At 40.4% G+C, this 21031-nt stretch overlaps 1 protein-coding gene across 4 annotated transcripts in view; it reads right to left on the bottom strand.

Annotated features, from left to right (window-relative positions):
- TMTC1 (transmembrane O-mannosyltransferase targeting cadherins 1) overlaps positions 1–18424 on the bottom strand; it is a 228356-nt gene extending 209932 nt beyond the window's left edge. For 2 of the 4 annotated variants that reach the window (XM_036236727.1, XM_036236728.1), the window contains exons 1-2: positions 18207–18424; positions 17381–17544 (exon numbers count right to left, since the gene is read on the bottom strand). In XM_036236727.1, the coding sequence (XP_036092620.1) occupies positions 17381–17544; positions 18207–18422 (380 nt within the window). In that variant the 5' untranslated portion in view covers positions 18423–18424. Of the gene's footprint in view, positions 1–6532; positions 9142–17380; positions 17791–18206 lie in introns of those variants that run through there. The other 2 variants (XM_016152030.2, XM_016152031.2) reach the window with 2 other exon arrangements.
- Positions 18425–21031: the final 2607 nt, after the last annotated feature.

The following is a 21031-nucleotide window of genomic DNA, read 5'->3' as shown; positions in this document are numbered from 1 at the left end:
CAAATGCAATACAATACTATTTCAGAAAACTCTGTGGCATCACTGGGAAGGCAGACAGATAGGTGCTGAGCCTGTCGTCTATGGCAATTAACCACCCTCCTTCCACCCCTGAACTATACTCTTGCTCCACTACTGGCTCTTCCTAAGCAGCTGAGTGTCCACAGGCAAGTCTACAGTGCTGTGGGTCAGAGAGGCAGCCACTGGAGATGAGAAAGAAACCACAAGGCTGTGACGACGGTCACAGTTGGACAAACCAGACATGAATGTGTTCTCTCACCCACAGTGCAACCAGGAACCAAATTTCCAGATTCTGCACCCCAAATCATCAGTAATTACCACCTACACAAGGGGGCTTCAGAGCACCTACGAGCTATTATCGACTGCAGCTGAAATTAAAAGGATGAGCAGAAGCATAGCATTTAAGAATTTAATGTTTTCTAACATAAATTCCCGCAGATCCTAGAATTGGAATTCTAAGATTATGATGAAGAAACTAAAAATAAAACCACAAAAGGAATTTTATTGTTCAACATCTTTTTTTAAAAATGCTTTCCTGAGATAAAAATGCAGAACAAAGACACTTCTGAAAGTTGGCTTAAATTTAATAACAGGACATAATATCCCCAACTGAGTCTGTGGGGTTATAGAAAAAATACAGTTGTACAGCGTATGGTTCTTTGGGGAGAGCAAATATACCCTAAGTGGTATTGCCTATAGTTATCTATACTCCAGCCAATTTCTCCAAAACAGCAATCCCACATCTTTATTTTCATGCCCTTGATCTGCTTGTTACAGAAACATCTCCTTTTTGCCAAAACAATTAAGAATGTAAAAGTCAACTTTAGCGATGACATATGCATATTCTAAATATTTGACTGGATTCATACAGTTTTAACTTACAGAATTTTAAACACTTCAAGCTTTATTTGGACGCATGAATCTAAATGTCATAGTTATTATCTGACTCCACTTTCACTGCTGCCGAAGTAATCACGGTTCTAACATGGCTTAGAAAAAAGAATTGCTGGGTGGGGTCCAAATGCAGGGCTGACGCCAGCTGTGCTGGCAGACCCGCAAGTCTGCACACACACCTCAGCATTCTTAACATGGGAACTCACCCAAAGAAAAAGAGGAACCGCCCGTGAACTAAGGGACTGACAATTCCAACTGAAGAAGGGAGAACGGAGTCCTATTCCAGCATAAGGGGACTCACATGTGGTGAGATCGCTGCTGGAAATCCGAAAGCTAGGGATGAAAGAGCTGTGAGGACAAGACCAACTGCCCATCCTCGGAGAACCTGGGTGGGTGCGTTTCGCAAAGAGTCCATCCCCCGGAGGTTGATTTTACACTTCACCAGACTGAGCTTTTCAGACCAACTAAGCCATTCAGCTGAAATTCATTCAGACTGGTAATGATGAGAGAAAACAGGTCTCACATCTGGTTTTGGGGGCGGGCACACTGGAAGGTCTAGAGGTTGTCAATATGTATCGAAGTCTTTAAAAAGTGCATACTTTCTGACCAAAATCTCTACTTCTAGAAATATTGCATAAGGAAATAACTGGAAAAGTATTCATATATATATACACATATATGTGACATTGCGACATAAGAAATACATATTTTGGTCTTCATTCTGACTCCTGGTCAGAGATTCTAAAACCTTTGTAATATCCTAAGAAATAAAAGTGATATTCTAATATTTGATCTTTGACCCTAGTTCCTGACATAGAGCTCCTGAATTCCCTGAAATTCCCTAGGTGATAGAAGTGTCTTTTGCTCTAATGAGGTGACTCTTGGTCGGTTTCTGGATAGCTTCAAGATGGGGACTGGTCACAAGAAAGACCAAGTCATGATTAGAAGCTTGGAAATTTCAGCCCTACTCTCCATCCTCCAGGGTGGGATGAAGGGTTGGACATTGAGTTAATAATCAGTCAGGTCTACATAATGAAGCCTCCATAAAAATATCCGAACTCCAGGGTTCACACAGCTTCCAGGAAGGTAAACATCCATGTGACAGCAGGGTGGTGCTCCCTACCTCCATGGGCAAAGAAGCTACCATGCCTGGGACCCTCCCGATCTTGCCCTGTGTATCTCTTAATCTGGATGTGTACCTGTATCCTTTATCATACCCTTTATTATATAATAAACAATAAACATAAGCATGGGCTTCTCTGAGTTCTGTAAGTCATTATCATGAATTACTGAACCTGATGAGGTGTTGTATGAACCCCCGATTTATAATCAAATTGGCCAAAATATATAGAATCTGAAGTTGAGGCAGTCTTATGGGACTAAGCCATGAACCTGGGGGATCTGATGCTAACTCCAGGTAGATAGTGTCACAATTAAATTGAAATGCAGAACACCAAGCTGGTGTCAGACAATTGGTCAGTTTATTGGAATAATCCCACATATCTGGTGTCAGAAGTATTGTGATTGGATAGAGGAGGAAACAGAAGTTTTCAATGTGCAATGCATCTCGCTGTATAAATTATACAAATGGCAATACAGAGAAGGCAATACGTCTAATAAATTAAATCCCTGTTGTATTTGACTATTCCCACATATATGATGCTTTAGACCATAACTTTGGATTACAAATAACAGCACTGTTTTTAAAAATGGACAAAAGACTTGTTATTTTTCTAAAGTATTTGTTATTCAACCAGTTGAAAAGTAAAAGGCATCATTGAAGATGATGTTATTACTATATCACCACATTTTTATGAGGAATTTAGCACACATTCCTTTACCCTTCTAAAAATGATATAAAATGCTAGGCATGTATCATCTTTCTGGTTCATATGTATCATAATTGAAAATGTGCAGGTGTCATCCACATAGATTATTATTTCTGGAAATCAGTTTAGGAAAGAGTGCCTGGTGTTTCAAGTGAATTAAATTAAATCTTAAATTATAAAAATAAATTGCTGAATGGGGAGCCACTATGGTTATAAGGTAATGGTATGAAAGCCCTTCATATGGTACCTAACACTAGTGAATCAAAGCTTTGAGAAATTACCTAGAATCTAGATGACCAAAAAGGTGGAGAGTGAACTCTCCAAACTACAGTAAATGATCTTGAGATGAAATGATAACAAAATTTTAGAACTATTTGTGAATAGAAAAAAACCTCTGGTCCTGGAAGCCAATAAGAGTTCAGAAAAAGGAGGTTTCACTGATTAAACCTCACATTTTAATAGGAAAAGGGATGTGATAGATACATCACATCTTTATTAACAAAGGCATTTATCAAAACATCTCAGAAGCTCCTTGCATACAAGATAAAATAAGATAGATTTGTAGTAAACGCAAAGGGTGGTGAATAATAAATCAATGTCTCCTTGGATTAAGACCTCCAATGTATGTCACGGGATTCTGATACTATCTCTGGTCTGTCCAGTATTTTTATCAAAGACTTAAATGAATCTATAGTGTATGCCAACCAAGCTTGCTGAAGGCCTGTAGCTGAGAAGCAGAGTTACTGTACCGGGAGACTGATGGAGATTCACAATGAGTTTAAATGACTGAAATTGTTAGTTAGTTCTAACATAGAATATGGGTAGGTATAAAGATCCACATTTGGATGTAAAAGAGAACAAAGTACTTGCAATCAGATTAAAACATGATATTGTTTAAGAGCTGTTAGTTTTCCCAAACTCAAAGAGTAATTGTGTCAAAACAGACCAAACAACCAACAGATGAACAGACAGGCAACTGCTTAAGTTAAGCTGTTTTTCATTTCAATTCATTCCAACAGATATTCATCGAGCACTACATGTCAGGTATGATGTAGGGCCCAGAGATACAAAGAGAAGATGTGGCATCTGCTATCAGAGAGTTAACAGCATAGTAGAAAAAAGAGTGCACTTAAACAGATACTTCAGAGTTAGTGAAAGAATTCTAGCAATGAGAGAACCTACCAGGTGCAGATATAGGGAAGAGGAAGTTATTCACCTGTGGGTGGAGGAAGGAAGGTGAGTGGTATACAATGGAGGAAGTACCCACTCAGCATGCTACTTAAATGTTGAAACAACTTCACAAGAGGGTTACAGGGTGCTAGGGAGTTTGGGGGCCTCAAAGTAATGTAGGTTTGAGGAAGTAGGGGATGCTCAGCCTAGAGAAAGATGGCAGACAGAAATGATACCAAGTTTTCCAAGGGAAAGGCTCTTTGCTGTATTTATTATGGGCTATATCCCCAGTATCTAGCACAATGTATTGTTCATGGCTGTCACACAATAAGTGGATGAATGGGTGGGCATTTTGATTGAATGAGTGAATGAAATACTGAAGCAATGCACTTATTCTACATAGCTTCCAGAGTGGAAACAAAGATCCCATAACTGTGTTGCAAATACAAGCTAAGTTTAGCCTGCAAACTATTTGTTTCACCTGTATATCTTATTTTTCTTTTCTTAATTTACCAACATTTTTAAAACAGGTTCTTTCATATAAAAACTTCCAGTTTTTCTTGAAATATTAGAAGACCTAGCAACTCTGGGCATCCATGGCTGCATGGAAACATTTGGATGCCCACTTAGATGGCACAAGAACTCAATTTGCCACAGTGCCTGCCAACTACTAGGAGGCAGACTTTAGGTCAAAGAAAGAGGTAATATTTAAAACCAGAATAGGTATTCAGATAACCAGAAATGTCCATGCAGAAGTGTGATAACAGCCCACCTTAAATACCATCAAAAAAAAAAAAAAAAAGGTCTCTCAGGTTCCACATCACCCTCAATGTAACTCCATTATAGCATTTAATCAATTTTCTTAAACTCTTTTGCTATATTGTTCAAATATTATAAACATTTTTTCATACATAATAGGAAATTCATTTTTCATCATTGTATCCATCACACTTAGCCTGCAGTAGATTCTAAATGAAAGTTTACTGAATGAACAAATAAAACTTACAATAACTTAGGAGTTAGAAAAGATCATCTTTCCCTTTCATCTCTAAGAGTCTCTAATTTTATTTGACTTAGCCTTCAATTCTCATTCAAAGCTAGGCCAAGCAATAGGAAATAAAGCAATTTTTTTTTCTGAAATAATCTTAATAATCATGCCTGCCTCATTGAAAGCCTTCCAGATTTTAGCAAAAATGAACAAAAAAACACCCCTTTTCGATCTGAACTCCTCTGCCTCCTTGTAAAGCTGCCCAGAAAGGTGGGGCCCATAATGAGCTCACAGCAATCAGAGAGCACCAGTCCCTAAGAAAGGTCACAGGGTCACAGTGTTTGGCACCAGGAAGTCTCAGGAGCAGGGAGGAGGAGGGAAGAAGAAAGCCGTTGGCTGCCCCTCTGTCTCTATGCGCTCACAGGCCAGAGCTCTGGATAAAGCCCATTCTTCTCTTTTAATTTTCTTCTTTGAAAAAATCGTTCTGGTTTGTAAAAACTAAAATATACCATATCTCTGAAAGAGACTGCTACTAGGGCGGGCCTACACCAGGGTCTGTCCTCAGTCAGAGAGCTCGACCTCAGGGAACCGTCGGAAGTCTGGAAAAGGCATAAGAGGACATGCATGGTTCTCCATTGTGGGAACTCCAGGCTGGTTTTTGGCCCTGAACCTGAAGTTTCCCTGGTATATAAATCAAACAGCATTTAAGAGGGCTGACCATCTACTTCACTCCTAGGGACAATGTGATTAATTAACCATCATCAATGATCCCAGTGGGTCAAAACATTCTGATCACCGCTACATCATAGTAAATTCATTCACCTTATCTTTGACAGCTAAGATATGCCAGTTGGCCCCTGGTACTCTAAGCCATTACCCCCACTGAAATCCAAAATCCCACCTCAATGGCAGCTTCTCTCACAGCACACTTGGCCTATAGAAAAGAACCAACAGAGAGCTTCTCAACGTTGTAGGTGCTCCCTCATCAATGTATTTCTCAATGCCTCAGTGAAGGGGAAATCATCTGGCCCACTCAGGGGACGTAGCAGAGGGGTGGGTGGGAAGTGTGTGCAGGCAGCATGTGATAAATAGATCTTAACATTCCTGTCTCAATAAGCTGTTGGATTCTTTTCTATACATTATGCCAGGAAGATTTCAGTATCTCAAGCTCATTAAGCATAGGTTCCCATTGAGTCACTGTGTTTCCCAGGATTCTGAATCACCTGGTGTGCTAGCTTCAATTGCTGATTCCCTGGTATTCTTAGTCAGTAGATCAGAAATGGGGCCAGAGATTTATTCCAAGCAACCCAGGGATTCAAGACAGGTAATACTCAGAACAAGAGATATGGGCATTAAAGCTTAAGGTAAGACTGTATATGGTTGTCATGCTTACTGGAAAAAAAATCAAGTTTTCTCAGCAATGACACAACATACATTCTTTTCCAATAAGAACTACAAAACAGGAAAACAAAAAAAAAAATCAAAAGTATCCCTTATCATCTGATTCCAGCGTCTGAAATGATGGGTTCTCCAATACTTCCTTGGTGAAGTTTCCACAGCCCAATACTAAATATGTGGTACATTCTCCTGTCTTCCTCTATCATCATTCATTTTTCTTCCTCCCATCTCTTACCATCATCACAGCTCTCAAATGCTTGCAGGTGGTTTCCGAAGCCTTCTTAGATCATTCAACCAATAAGTAACAACATCTGGTTCTTCTCATTTTTCCTCTAAGGTGAATCCCTTTGGCCCTTAATCATATTGATTGCTCTTCTGCATTCTTTTCAGTACCAGGAACAAATCAGCAAATCATCATCATCAAATGTATCCAAAGAACCAAAGGATATGATTCGCAGGCACCAATGAGAACAACAGTATGGAAGACAGATTGGTACTCTGAGGCAAAAGCTAAATTCATGGTTCTGGTTTGAGGTCACGACATCACATCCTCACCTGGCTGTGAGGAAGCTATAGGGAGGGAAAAGGGGAAAGGAAGCTAGTCAGAAAAAGACCAATGCCCCATGCAATGGGTAGTTATTGTGACTATTATTACATAAGTGCTCAGAGTAACAACGGCATTAAAGAAAGGGCGAGGAAACCGAGGACAGGAAGGTCAGTAACTGTATCTAGAAGGCAGCAAGTCCCAGAAGAAAATATTCAAACTGAGGGTCAGCAAATAATAAAAAATAACAGATCAACACCAAACACCATATAGTTATCACTATAACAAGGGTGCCAATTTTAGCACTTTTCTTTCTTTTAGAAGTATTTGGTGGAGTTCCTAGTCGCAGTGTTATTCTGACATTAACTACCAAGAGCTCATGCAAATTTCACAGCTTGAGAACAAAGTCCTGCACAAGATTCCCCTCACTTCAGACACCAGCTGCGAGGTCAATGGTCCCCAGGCCACCTGCATGTTTGACAAACTGGCCACAAATTCAGAGGTTCTCATAACTCCCTCAGATACAATAATCAGCAAGAAGCAGTCACAGAATTAAGGAAAACACTATACTTATGATTATAGTTTTATTGTAAAAAATACAAATCAAAACCAGTCAAAAGAAAAGACCAATAGGGCGAGGTCTGGGAGAGTCTTAAATAGGAACCCTCCATGTCTTCAGGACACATCACCCTCTCAGCACACTGATATATGGTTACCAACCAAGCTTCTATCTGAGTTTTTAATTAGAGTTTCATTACATAGGACGATTGATTCAATCTTTGGCCATGTGATTGAACTCAGTCTCCAGTACCCCTTTCATTTCCAGGACGTTGGAAAGTAGGGTTGTTATCATATTGTTCAAAGTCTCAACTCTTTAATCATATGACTGGTTTTCCCAGTTTGGCCAGCCCCCATTCTGAAACTATCTGCAGGCCCACTATGAGTCATCTCCTCTTTAGCATAAACTGAGGTGTGATCCCAGGGCCCACCAGGAGCAAAAAGACATTCCTATTACTCTGGAAATTTTCAAAGTTTAGAAGCTCCCTCCCAGGAACCTGGGACAAAGAGAAGACAAATTCCTTATTGTACAACACTCAGGAGAGGAAATCATAGTTCCTTTGAGACAGTATTTCCATGTCCTTATATTCCATTTGATCCAGCCAGAAATGATGTTTCATGTCTACCTTATACTAGGAAAAAAAAAATGACCATTCCTTGTAGACAACAAGACACTAGCATAGATGAACTTTAGTCCCTTGTGTGTAAAGTGTGGAAAGAACTCCAGATAATTCTAGGATTTCCCTCAGAAGGTACAGCTGCTGTGTCCAGACTTAAAACTTAGACCAAGCATCTACCACCCATCGCGCTTCAATATGCCACACAGAAGGAGTTTGATCCAAAAGTGCTAAAGGTCCTCATTCCCTACAGTCACACACAGTCCAGCAGATTACAGAGAAGAGTCGCGATACCCTTTCAGAAGCAAAACTGCCTTTTCACCTCCCAGTAAGCAGAACCCACTGGAACCATCTGTGTGTGTCCAGGAAATTCCTTGTCTGCCTTCACTTTTCTCTTTGATAGAGGCTTTGATAGAGGAAGGAAAAAAGTAAATAAGCCAAGAAATAAATCAAGGAGACTTTTTCCTCTACATTATAGAGGTGCAGCCCCACCCAAATAGAGGTATAACTCTTTACCTAAAAAAGTCAAGTATTCACAAAAATGAATGATTCATTCATTCTTTTAACAGTAACTTACTGAGCCGCTACTTTGAGTGTCAGCCAGTGTTCTAGGTGCTAAAGATACACCTCATGGAGCTCACATGGTGGGGTGAGAGAAGATAAAAAAACCAACAAAAAATATATAAAAACAGGCCAGGCAGCAGTGAGGTAACCAAGGCAAAGAGGGTAAGAATGAAACATGGAGGAGTGTCTGCTATTTTAGATCTGGTAGCCAGGGAAGGGCTCATGATGAAGCGGAGTCGAAACCGAAGGTGGTGAGAGAGCAATGCACAGATCTGGGGAAGAGCATTCCAGCAAGAAGAAACCAGGGAAAAGGTCTGGTAGCAGTGGCTCTGGCCCGTACAAGGAGCAGAATGCTGACGTAGATAGAATGAGGTGGAGATTGATAGACTGGAGGTCAGAGAGGTGGTCAGGGGTCAGATCACACAGGGTCTCATAGAACAGAAACCATTTCTTATCACTTGGGAAAGGAACACTGACATTATTTTGGCATGATCAAGCATTCCTCACCCCCTTCTTTAAGTGGAATGACTATATATGCAAAGTCTGGAAAAATATGAATGTAGCTCCAAAGGAAAATAGAAAAGACATTTGTTGATTAAAAAAAAAAAAAAAAAAAAAAAGACTGTTTCAGAAGATGGTCTCCAAGCCTTTATTCAGAGACTCGCCTATGAAAAATCTGGTTAAAAATTATATTCTCCCTACACTAGAGCCTGTCTTACCTTTACAGTATGTCCTAACCTCTACAGCACATCCTGCCTCTACAGCATATGCTAACCTCTATAGCATATCCTAACATCTACAGCATATCCTAACCTCTGCAGCATATCCTATCTCTACAGCATATCCTACTTCTACAGAAAATCCTGCCTATACAGTATATTTTAACCTCTATGGCATATCTTGTCTCTACAACATATCCTAACAGGCAACAACTGACTTGATTTTCCTGGGATTGCCACGATAACCTCAGTAGAGCATGAAATTTTCAGAAACCATTTTTAAATTTTTCTCTAGAAATTTTTTTTGTTTCCAATCATATTTTTCCTTGGCTATATTCATCAGTGAACATCTTAGACAATCTAGTCAAACATCCTAAACAATCTTCATTTGTCTCCCATCACAAGTTAGAAAACAAGCTTATCAATCTTGTAGCAATAGACTCTAAAACGAATTCCCATATGGATCAAATCAAAAGGAATAGAACCAGAAGGAATATGTCACCATTTCTTTTAGGTTTTGGGAACAGAGGATAGAGCTGATTTTCATAGTTGGCATATCATTTGTGACTAAAATATGCAAACTGCTGCAAAAAAAAAAAAAAAACTCTCAAGATCCAAACATCAAAATGCTGCAAATCCTTACAGCTGCACATATTAAGATATTCTATTTTTTAACTCTGACATTTTAAACCACCCACTTCCACTCTTATGGCTTATATTCCCATTAGAAGCCTTCCATAAAATAAAACTTTATAGCAGACTAGTAGAATCCTATGATCTAATAGTCTAGAGTTTAAGGTCCTTTAATATGCCTTAGTTTCCCCATCTTTAATCTGGAATAACCATTGGTTCTTTATTGTTGAAGGAAGCTTTAAATTGCTTCTCGATATGGAATGGCACTGTTAATAATCCAGTAGGAGCTTCTTCAAGAGGAAGTGGGTAGGGAACAAATAAAATTGAAAAGCTAAGTGCCTTTTAAATCAATCAAGGCTATTTTTCAAGGTAGGGGTTATGGGCATCATGAGGTCTGGTTCTGTGTCAATTCAGTGTATACAAAATGACTTAATGTGGTTCTCCTGATGCCAAAATTAAAAACAGGTCATGGCCAGTGAAGAATAAAGAAGCAAAATAAAAAAGCTTACTGCTGCAGATTAAGTTTTCACAGATGTTTTGATTCTGCTCCACAATGGTCCAAAAATATTCCTGTGTGCCCTTGGAAATGATCTTATGAAAAGACAATGTAAATTTTGACTAGAAACAGAAGTTCATTAGAATCTAAATTTGCTTCAAGAAGCACAAAGAGACGACCATTTGTATCAGTTAAGGTTTGACCAGAGAAGCGGAACCACCGGGAATGATACAGCAGAAGGGATTTACCATAGAGATTTGACCTTTCACTATCGTGGGAGCTGGTTAAATAGCCTATGTAAGACTGTTGTTTCTGTGTCCGCAACGAAAGTCAAAAGTCAGCAGGGCAGGCATTCAGGAAGGGAGGATGGATGGACTTGAAGCAGGTAAAAGGAAAGATGGGCTGGAGCCCATAAAGATAAACAGAATATACCTCTGTGTCTCACAGCCTCTAAGGCTCCAACTCTAATGATGTGGGCAGATTGCAAATAGGCTGGCACTCTTCCCCACAGAGCTGCACACATACCTATACCATAATACTAAGTAGCTAAAGGAGATCAACAGTGTTCTGGAGGAGCTGCAGACCTGCACACCAGCAGCAGGTTAGCCAACAAGTTTGAGATAACCTGCACCAGGCTGCGACATCATCGAAACCCACATCAACCTTCTCAGTGGGAACATGGCCACTTCACTTTCACTTTCCAAATCTCAAAGAAATTTCTTTTGTGTACAACCACAACTCAGTACAATACAGGAAAGGAATTTCCAAGAAACACAGTTCCAGTTCAGCCAAACTGACATGGTACAAAGCCATCATGTCTTGGTAATTTCCCATTGCACTCTGTCCCCTAATGGTAAAAGTAGACAGCCTGGTAATCTGTTTCTTCATTTCAATTTTAGCCCATTTCTTATTTGAGAAAAAGTGTGAAGAGTATCTATACAAGCAAGCACCTTTATAGTAACAATTATTACGCATCTTTACTTATTTAATTAATTTATTATTTATTATTAAAGGGATTTCTAGGTCTCAGTATGTGTATCAGTAAATCAATGAATCAAAGATAAAAAAAAAACTACTCTTAATAAAAAATAGATATGAGTTTTTCACTGGGAAAGACCCTGCCAACCACATATCTGACGAAGGACTTGTACCTACAATATATAAAGTAATCTCAAAACTTAACATTAAAAAAATAAAAATCCACTTAGAAAATGAACAAAAGATATGAAGAGACATTTTGACAAGAAGATATGTAGAGGGCAAATAAACATGAAAAGATGTTTAACATCATTAGCCACTAAGGAAACGCAAATTAAAATCACAATGAGATGATACTACTCAAAATGGTTAAAATATAGTGACAAAACCAAATGCTTGTGAGGAAGTAAAGAAACTGGATTACACACACACAGCTGATAAGAAAGTCTGGAAAATAGTTGGTCAGTTTCTTAAAAAACTAGATATGCAACCATCATATGACCCAGCAATAACACTTTTGGGCATTTATCCCCAGGAAAAAAAAAAAAAAAACTTGTAAATGGATGTTTATAGCAGATATATTTCTAATAGCCAAAAAATGGGAAGCTATCCAGATGTTCTTCAACAGATAAATGACTAAAAAAACGGTGGTACATCTATATGGTGGAATATTATGCACCAATAAAAAGGAGAAACTATTGATACATGCAACAAGCTCAATAAACTCCAGATAATTATGCTGAGTGCAAAGAAACAAAAAAATCATAGGTTATGATTCCAAATGTAACATTTTGAAATGAAAAAATTATAGAAATGGGGAACAGAGTAGTGGTTGTTATGAATTAGGATTCTATAAGGATCATAATATAAATAATTAGAAGAAAGCATAAAGGATCTTTGCAATGAAACTTCTATATCTTAACTGTGGTAGTTTAAGAGATCTACACATATAATAAAACTACATAGAACTAAGTACACACTTAACAAAAGTAACAATAAAAGGAGCATATATAAAACTGGTGAAATCTCAATAAAAGCTATGGATTGTATCAACGTCGATTTCCTTGTTATAATATGGTACTACAGTTACACAAGATGTCACCACTGGGGGAAACAGATGAAGGATATAAGTGATCTCTATATTACCTACAACTGCATGGAAATGTGCAATTATCCCAAAATTAAGTATTGTTGTTGGTTTTTTTTTCTAATGGGTTTGCAAAGCCACAGTAAAGTATAAGCCAATATTCTTGATGAGCGTCTATGCAAAAATCCTCAAGCAAAGTATTAGCAAACCAAATTCGACAGTACATTAAAATGATCATACATCATGGACAAGTTGATTTTATCACTGGAATGCAAAGCTGGTTCAACATAGACAAATCAATTAATGTGATACATCACAGTAACAAAATGAAGGATAAAACCACATGATCACTATAAATAGATTCAGAAAAAAATTTTGATTAAGTTCAACATCTTTTCATGGTAAAAGACTCTCAACAGACTAGGTTTCAAGAGAATTTACCTCAAAACAACGAAGGACATTTAGAAAAAGCTCACAGCTAACATCCTACTCAACAGTGAAAACCTGAAAGCTTTTCCTCTGTGATCAGGAACAAGGCGAAAATGCCCACATGTGTCACTTCTATTTGTCATACTACCAGAAGTCTTAACCAGAGCAATTAGGCAAGAAAAAGAAATAAAAGGCATCCAAATCAGAAAGGAAGGAGTAAAATTAACTCTGTTTACAGATAACATGATATTATATGTAGAAAACCCTAAAGACTCCACCAAAAAACTATTAGAACTAGTATATGAATTCAGTAAAGTTGTAAGATACAATATCAACATTAAAAAAATCAGCTGCCTTTCTATACACTAAAAACAAACTATTCAAAATTAAGAAAACAATCCTATCAACTATAGCTTCAAAAAGAATGAAACACTTAGGAATAAACTTAGCCAAAGAGGTGAAAGACTCTACACTTGAAATCAAAAATCATTGATGAAAGAAAAATAAAGAAGACACAAATAAATGAAAATACAACTTATGTTCATAGATAGGATAACAATATTGTTAAAATGTCCATACTACCAAAAGCCATTGATAGATTCAATGTAATTCTTATCAAAATCCCAATGGTGTTTTTATAGAAACAGAAAAAAAATCATAAATTTCATATTGAACCACAAAAGACCCTGAATATACAAAGAACAAAGCTAGAGACACCACACTTCTTTTTTCAAAATATATGCCAAAGCCACAGTAATTAAAACAGTATGAAACTGGTATAAAAACAGACATATAAACCAATGGAAAAGAATAGTGAGCCCAGGAATCAACCCATGCATATGTGGTCAAATGATTTTCAACAAGGGTGACAAGAATACACAGTAGGGAAAGGACAGTATCTTGCATAAATGGAATTGGGGAAACCGAATATCTATACTCAAAAGAAACTGGACCCATATGTTATACCATACACAAAATCAACTCAAAATCTATTAGAAATTTAAATTTTAGACCTGGAACTGTAAAATTCTTCAAACACACACACACACACACACACACACACACACACACACACACTGGAAAAATGTGATATTAGGCTTGGCAATGGTTTCTTAGATAAAGCACAAGCAAGAAAAGCAAAATCAGACATGTGAGACTATATCAAACTAAAAAACCTCTGCACAGCAAAGGAAACAATCAGCAGAATGAAAAGGCGACCTAAAGAATTGAAGAAAACATTCCAAGCCACATAGCTCACATGTTACTAATATTTAAAATATATAAGGAACTTCTACAACTCAAAGCAAAAATACCCTAATAACTTGATTTAAAAGTAGGCAAAGGATGTGAATAGACAATTCTCCAAAGAAGATGTACAAATGGCCAACATCACTAATCATCAAGACCTAATCATGCAAATTATACACTAATCATGCAAATCAAAACCACGATGGGATATCATATCACACCTGTTAGAATGGTTTTTAAGGGGCGGGGGGAAGATAACAAGTGTTGGCAAGGATGTAGAGAAACTGGAACCCTTGTGCACTATTGATAGGTACATAAAATGGTGTAGCTGCTATGGAAAATAGGATACGGATTCCTCAGAAAATTAAAAATTTAATTACAGTATGATCCAGCAGCCTACTTCTGGGTATATATCCAAAAGAATTGAAATCAGGATCTGGAAGAGATATATGCCTTCTCATGTTCACTGCAGCATTACTCACAATAACCAAGTTATGGAAACAACTGAAATGTCCATTTTGGGATGAATGAATACAGAAAAGTGGTATATACATACAATGGAATATTATTCAGCCTTAAAAAAAAAAGGGAAATCTTGCCATATGTGACAACATAGATGAACCTGGAGGACACTGTGCTAAGTGGAACATGCTATTCGTAGAAGCATATGAAATATCTTATATGAAGTATCTAAAATAGTCAAGCTCATAGAAACAGATGGTAAAATAGTGCGTGCCAAGGGCGGGGGAGGAGTTGCTATTCAACAGGTATATAGTTTCAATTATTCGGGAGGAGTAAGTGCTAAAGAGCTGCTGCACAACCTTGTGCCTATAGCTAACAATACTGCATCGTGTACTTAAACATTTGTTAAGATGGTAGATGTCATAGTAAGTGTTCTTATTACAAGATAAGTAAATAAATTAAAAGATACATACATAAATATATAAGTAAAATGGTTTTGAATTTGCAAAGACTTTGGCTCAAACAGGCCTAACTTAATAGTTAAAATAGTTCATGTATATTTAAAAGGCCACTTCGTGTTTTCACCAACTATGTAAAATAAAAATCATAAAGACATACTCTATGTAAAGTACCTAAGCTAGTGCTTGGTTCACACTGAATAGTTAATAAGTGTGATTTTCTGCCCTTCCTTGCAACAATCTTCAGAGTTGTGTGGGTCTAGCATTGTTGATGTTGTCCCTTACACATGCCCAGCTTTGAGCTATTGCACTAATGGTGCAGTTTCACCTCAGGTGACTGTGTAAAGAAAGCTTCCAGGTCTTACTAAAATCAACTCCTGTGAGTATAGAAAGACTGGTTTACTTTCCGATTCTGGAGAGTCGTCCATCCTTTTTCAATTAGTGCTCGTCATACTCTAGATTTGCAACTCAACCTTCTCAAAAAGAAATTTTTTTAAGTACCTTTCATAGCCAGTAAGATACACTATACAGAGAGCAATGCATCTTAGACATCAAACTGCTTTTTATAATTAACGATTACCACAAGAGTTGCCCTCTGTCCCCATCTCTCCTCCTTTGCCCCTGTTCTGCCCAATCCCTGCTAACTCTTGTCTTCATTAATGGCCCTGTCTCATTGTCAACTTCCTTCTTCGACTCCTATCTCTCTGTCCCTGCCATGTCTTGCAACAACTTAAAAAAATAAAAAATAAATAAAAAAATTCTTAGAAAGCCAAGAAATGAAAACACTCTTCTTCACACTCCACCAAATGAGCAGCAGAAGTCATTGACCCTGACCTTTTGAAATAGAAAATGTTCCGACCAGAGACCTAGATGGTCTCCATGGCTGTTATTAAGTCCAGCACACCACATGCTATGGGCCTTCCACACTTTCAAATAACCAATAACCTTCACGTAATAAATGAAAAAGTAGATCAATTAGAAGTTAAACATTTATATTTGTGCCATCTAAGCATATTTTAAGAAATGTTTAGAAAACTAAAAGTACTGAGCAACTCAGCTGAGGAAAATATAAAATATTTTCTTCAGAGTTAAATGTGCAATTTCCCCGCCCTCCTTAAGACATTAAAATTTCAATGGAAGAATTAAGTCAAAAGCTATGGTTTCCTTTTCTAAGTCATCAGAGCCACCTGTCAAGAGACCTTGGCCTCCCAGCCCAAGCAAGCTTTTTGAGCTGCCTACCCTGTTTCCAACTATCATTACCACAAAGACGAGTTCATATTACACCCGTTAGAAAAGGTTTAAAATGTTGATGATACTGAACCAACATTATTTCAACAGTTTTGTCTGACATATTATAAGCTTAAATGTTGAGCCAAATTATAAGGGATTGACTCCAGCTTATGATGTATGAGATAGCACTTTCCTCAAATCAGCCCTTCGCCCCTTCCATCTAAAGCTAGCCCTCTTTTAAAATCAAGAAAATTCTTCATCCTACAAAAACCTGGCGTTCTCCTGGGTCCCTTTACACTTTATTCATACCAGAAATGCTGAATCATGACTCCAAGGTGGTAAAAGAAAAACTATTTCGACTGGGACGCTTGGATCCCCAGAGAATCCCACGCTTCTGCATTCCTTTGCTTTGCACCTTTTAAAGTCTAAATCCGGGCCCCTTCTGCAGACTGGAGAGGCTCCCGCAGCAACCAAGGCTGCAGGTCGGGAGAGATCCCCTGCTGGTTCTCGTGCTCCTCCCCAAAAACTCACCCAGCCCCCGCAGCTCGACACTCCCGCCGCGTCTCCTCGATACACTACCCCTAAGGGACTGTTACACTCCCCATCTGCAAAGCTGCACAACAGCCTCCGAGAAATTCCCAACTTGGAAGCATCACCAACACGGTCACCCGTCCGGAGCTCCTAGGACCCACATTAGTCTCACTTGACCACTTGTCCGCCAGGGGTGTAGGGTGCCAAGGCAGCTCCTCCAGCCAGCCCCTCCTTCTAGCCCTGGTCCTAGAGACGAGCCCGCCGAGAGTGCAGACTCTTGAGAAACTCGATCCTAACTCCCCAGCCCGTGCCTCCCGAACTACCCGGAATCCCAGAGAAGCCGGGCGAAGGTCTATGGAGCAGAGTGGCGTGGACAACCTGGAGATGAGAAAGGCATGGAGGGGAAGGGACAGCGAGAAAAGAAACAGCCCGAAAGCCAGTTCCCGCAACTTCTCCCAACCCTGCTTGGGGGGGTGGGGGTGACGGGAGAGAAGCGGCAAAGGCTCCGAGAACGAGGCGAGGGACTCACTTGAAGGTGAGGACGCAGAGCGGCCGGTAGGACTTGTGGCTGGTGTTCTCGGCCATGCCCTTGCCCCAGAAGTCGTTGGTGAAGATGCCCCAGCCGAGCGGGGCGCCGGGCCGCACGTCGGGGTTGTTCACGATCGCCCACACGTCGTCGTGCACGAACTCACCCTGCAGGGAGCGGCCGTAGCACAGGCAGCTCGCCCCGGCCAGCAGCGCAGCGGCCCCGGCCGGCGCGAGACCGCAGCCCCGCCGCCGGGAGGGCGCGCGGTCCCCGCCGCTGCCTCGGGCAGAGCCTGTCACCACCATCGCGCCGCCACCGCCACCGCTGCCCTGGCCTCTCCTGGGTATCTGGCATCCTCCCCGGCCGGGGCCCCGGCGGCGCGCGGCGGCTGCCCGGAGGTGGGCTCGGGCATCGTGCGGCAGCCGCTGGACCCGCCGCTGGCGCCCCGCGCTCCGCCGCCGCCTGCACCGCCGAGTTGGCCCAGCTGCAAATAAACAGCCATCCCCCCGCCTCCCCCGGCCATCGCCACCTCCTCCGCCCCACTGCGCATGCCCTGCTCTCGCTCGCCTCCACCCGCCCCCCCATCCCGGGACTAGGGCGGCTCTCCCCACACACACCCCAGCGCCCGCCGCCCGCGCCTGGCTCGCTGCCGCGCTCAGCCCGCGGGCGCCGCGTGCCTGGGCGACGAGAGTTCGCGAGCAGGTGGAGCGGGGGTCGCGGCGCGCGACTGCCCCGCAGGGAAGAGGCGCCCGGGGTCCCGCCTGCTGCGCCCGGCGGTGCTCGAACTGCCCCCCCCCCCCCCGCCCCGCTTTTTTTCTCCTCTCCTCACCCTGCTGGGGAGAACCTCCTCTGGCGGGCACCTCAGGGCCCGGGGGCTGAGCGGGGGCGCAGCCTGAGACCCCGGCACCCCACTCGGAGAAAAAAGTGGCTGCTGCCTCCCGGGAAGTTCCCGGCTTTTCAGCACCCCGGACAACAGCAGTGGCGGCGGCGCCCCAGGACACTCTCTCCCCGCGACCGCGCTCGCCTGGGGTAGCCCTCCCCGCATCCCCTTCCCGGGGTTTTCTGTACCCCACCGCCGCCACACACACGCACACACACGCGCGCGCACACACACACACACACCCAGCGCTGCGTCCCGTTGCAGCCTTGGGTGGAGGAGACCACGGGGAAATGGAGCTTCCAAAGCACCTTTCCAAAAAATGCGAGAAAGAGCCTCCCTGACCGAAGGCTTCCTGCCCGCCAGTTTGTTCAGAGACGCCACTGGCTGTTTTCCCTTACCTCTCATTGCTCTGCTCTCACTAATTTAAAAAAAAAAAAAAAAAAAAAAGTCCCGGGTTCAATTATTGGTTTGGGTCTGGACGCTGATTTGGCTTGTGAAACGTTTCTCCTCGTTTAATTTTTTACTAAACTCGAGGTAATACGGGAGTTGCCGAGCAAATTACTTTTTCTTCCCATCTAAGAGGATCACTTGGGTCTGATTATTATTTCCTGGGCGGTAGGTGTGTTTGTACTGTTCCTGCTTAATCAATGCAATTTAAAAAAAAAAAAAAAAACTGCGTTAAGGCCGGTAACTTTGGATTCCAATCTCGTTTTTCTGAACGGTTGTCTTTGCTAAACAAACAAACAAACAACTAATTATAATATGTAATAAGTTAAGTACCTGGGCGATGATTACTAGATTTTCTCCAGGTTTAAAAACTATGCTAACTCTTTATGGCCTCTTGTGAATTTTCATTGCTGTGTGTTATTGAAGTTACCTGGAAATTGACATGATCAGATAGGAAAACTTAAAATACAAAATTTGCCATTTTATTCTATTCCTCCAAAATCTTTGTTTCCTCTAAAAAAAAAAGGTAAAATAAAACATATTTTTCTTATACTGAATGAGTATTTATGAAACTCTTTACTATACCAATTTACTTTTTAAAAAATTAAAGATATAGCCAAACAGTTGATAACTCAATGAATTAAGACAAACATTCTAAGGCAGGATACATTTGACCCATTTCACTTTTGTGTGTGTGTGTGTGTATGACTTGAAAAATTAGTAACTGAGAAATGTTTTCATCCTTGCATCAAAACTTTTTGATCCTTGGTGGTTTTAATATCCCAATTCTACACATACCTTGGTCTACCACTTCCTCAGAGAACACACTAAAACCTTTTTTTTTTGTCTGCTTGTTAATTTAATAAATATATATATGAAGGGTATACTTTTGCTACAATGTGCTAAGTACTGGACTGGATGACAAAAGCTACTCAAAGTGTGTGTGTATGTGTGTGTATAATACCATAAGAATCTAATTTTCTAAGTTATTAGCCAACTAGGATAATAAAATGGTCCTTGCTAATATGATGGCAGGTATAATAGGCCAATATATTAATCTTTACCAATAATTAATAAGAGCTTCCAAGAGACAATTTTTCAATCCTAAAGAGTGACTCTAATGATAGATTTTTATAGAGAGCAGAACTTTTCTCCCTCAAATCACCCTTAACCCACCCTTGTAGGAGGCACAGCCTTGCCCACCTACTTCTTATCTGAGTTGTTTTCTTTTTTAGGTGAAAACAGTATCAGAATTCCAGAGCTGGGACTCAAAAAAGAAATAGAGAGGAGAAGAGATTAGGAAAAACTCTATGTGAGATTCCAGGTTTCTGAACACAGAGTTCATTCCCCTTTCTTCTAGGTTCAGTTCCATCTCAATTCTTGTTAGTTGAGATGATGAATTTGGGATTAATTTACTGGAAAATAGTGAGAAACCTCAAGACAAACAAATAAGTAAATATTCTCTAAAATTAAACCGTTCCTTCGTCTCTTCTGCTTCTCTCTTAAGGTGTAAAGCACTCATCTTGGCTAATAAAGGGGCCCAAAAGGAAATGAGATTTAATTCTTGATACTTAGCCTCTGATTATTTTTAAAGGATTTATAATTAGAGCAATACTACCTTCTAAGACACCTTTCGTCCACTCGGGGTAACTTAAAACAAATTATTACAGAAGTGCCTCTCTAAGGCTCATACAGATTAAGTCACTCATCCAAATTAAAATGAACCAGATTCCTGAAAGAAAAGAGGACACAACTAAAAATAAATCAAGGGCAAATTTCAACTTACTGCCCACTGTGCTTTTTCACCTGTTCAGGTACACCCTATATGATGGAATAAATGCAAAGTTACGGAGGCAGAAATTCAGGAAAAGAGTTGATAACAGAATTTACATCAAAAATAAATTTGTTGTCCAGTTACTTAACTATTACCTGTTCTTGAATAAAATACCACCACCTCCCCCTACCCCCACAAAAAAAAAATAACTAGAAAAAAAGAAAATGAAAATACACCTACCCCATTGCCCCATGGGCCTATGGTAGGACAGACAAACTGCCCTCTAAGAAGCTGGCTCACCACCTGGCAGGGAAAGTGTGGGACTGTTGGAGGTGCCATGTGGTCTGAGGGATGGCTATGCCCAGACCAGGGCCCAGGCTAGTGGCAACAGTGGAAGCAGCAGAAGGAGTAGTGGTGGCAGCAGCCCCAGAAGAGAGGAGAGGGTCTTCTTGGAGGTAACTGTCTCCCCTTCCATCCCCAGAACCCATCTCTGGCATCTGTACAGAATTAATTTAAAGAACATCCAAAATTGATTATAATCTTGCAATCCCTG

Source organism: Rousettus aegyptiacus, unplaced genomic scaffold, assembly GCF_014176215.1.
Source record: "Rousettus aegyptiacus isolate mRouAeg1 unplaced genomic scaffold, mRouAeg1.p scaffold_m13_p_2, whole genome shotgun sequence".
Lineage (NCBI taxonomy): Eukaryota > Metazoa > Chordata > Mammalia > Chiroptera > Pteropodidae > Rousettus > Rousettus aegyptiacus.
This window is presented reverse-complemented; position numbering and strand designations above follow the sequence as displayed.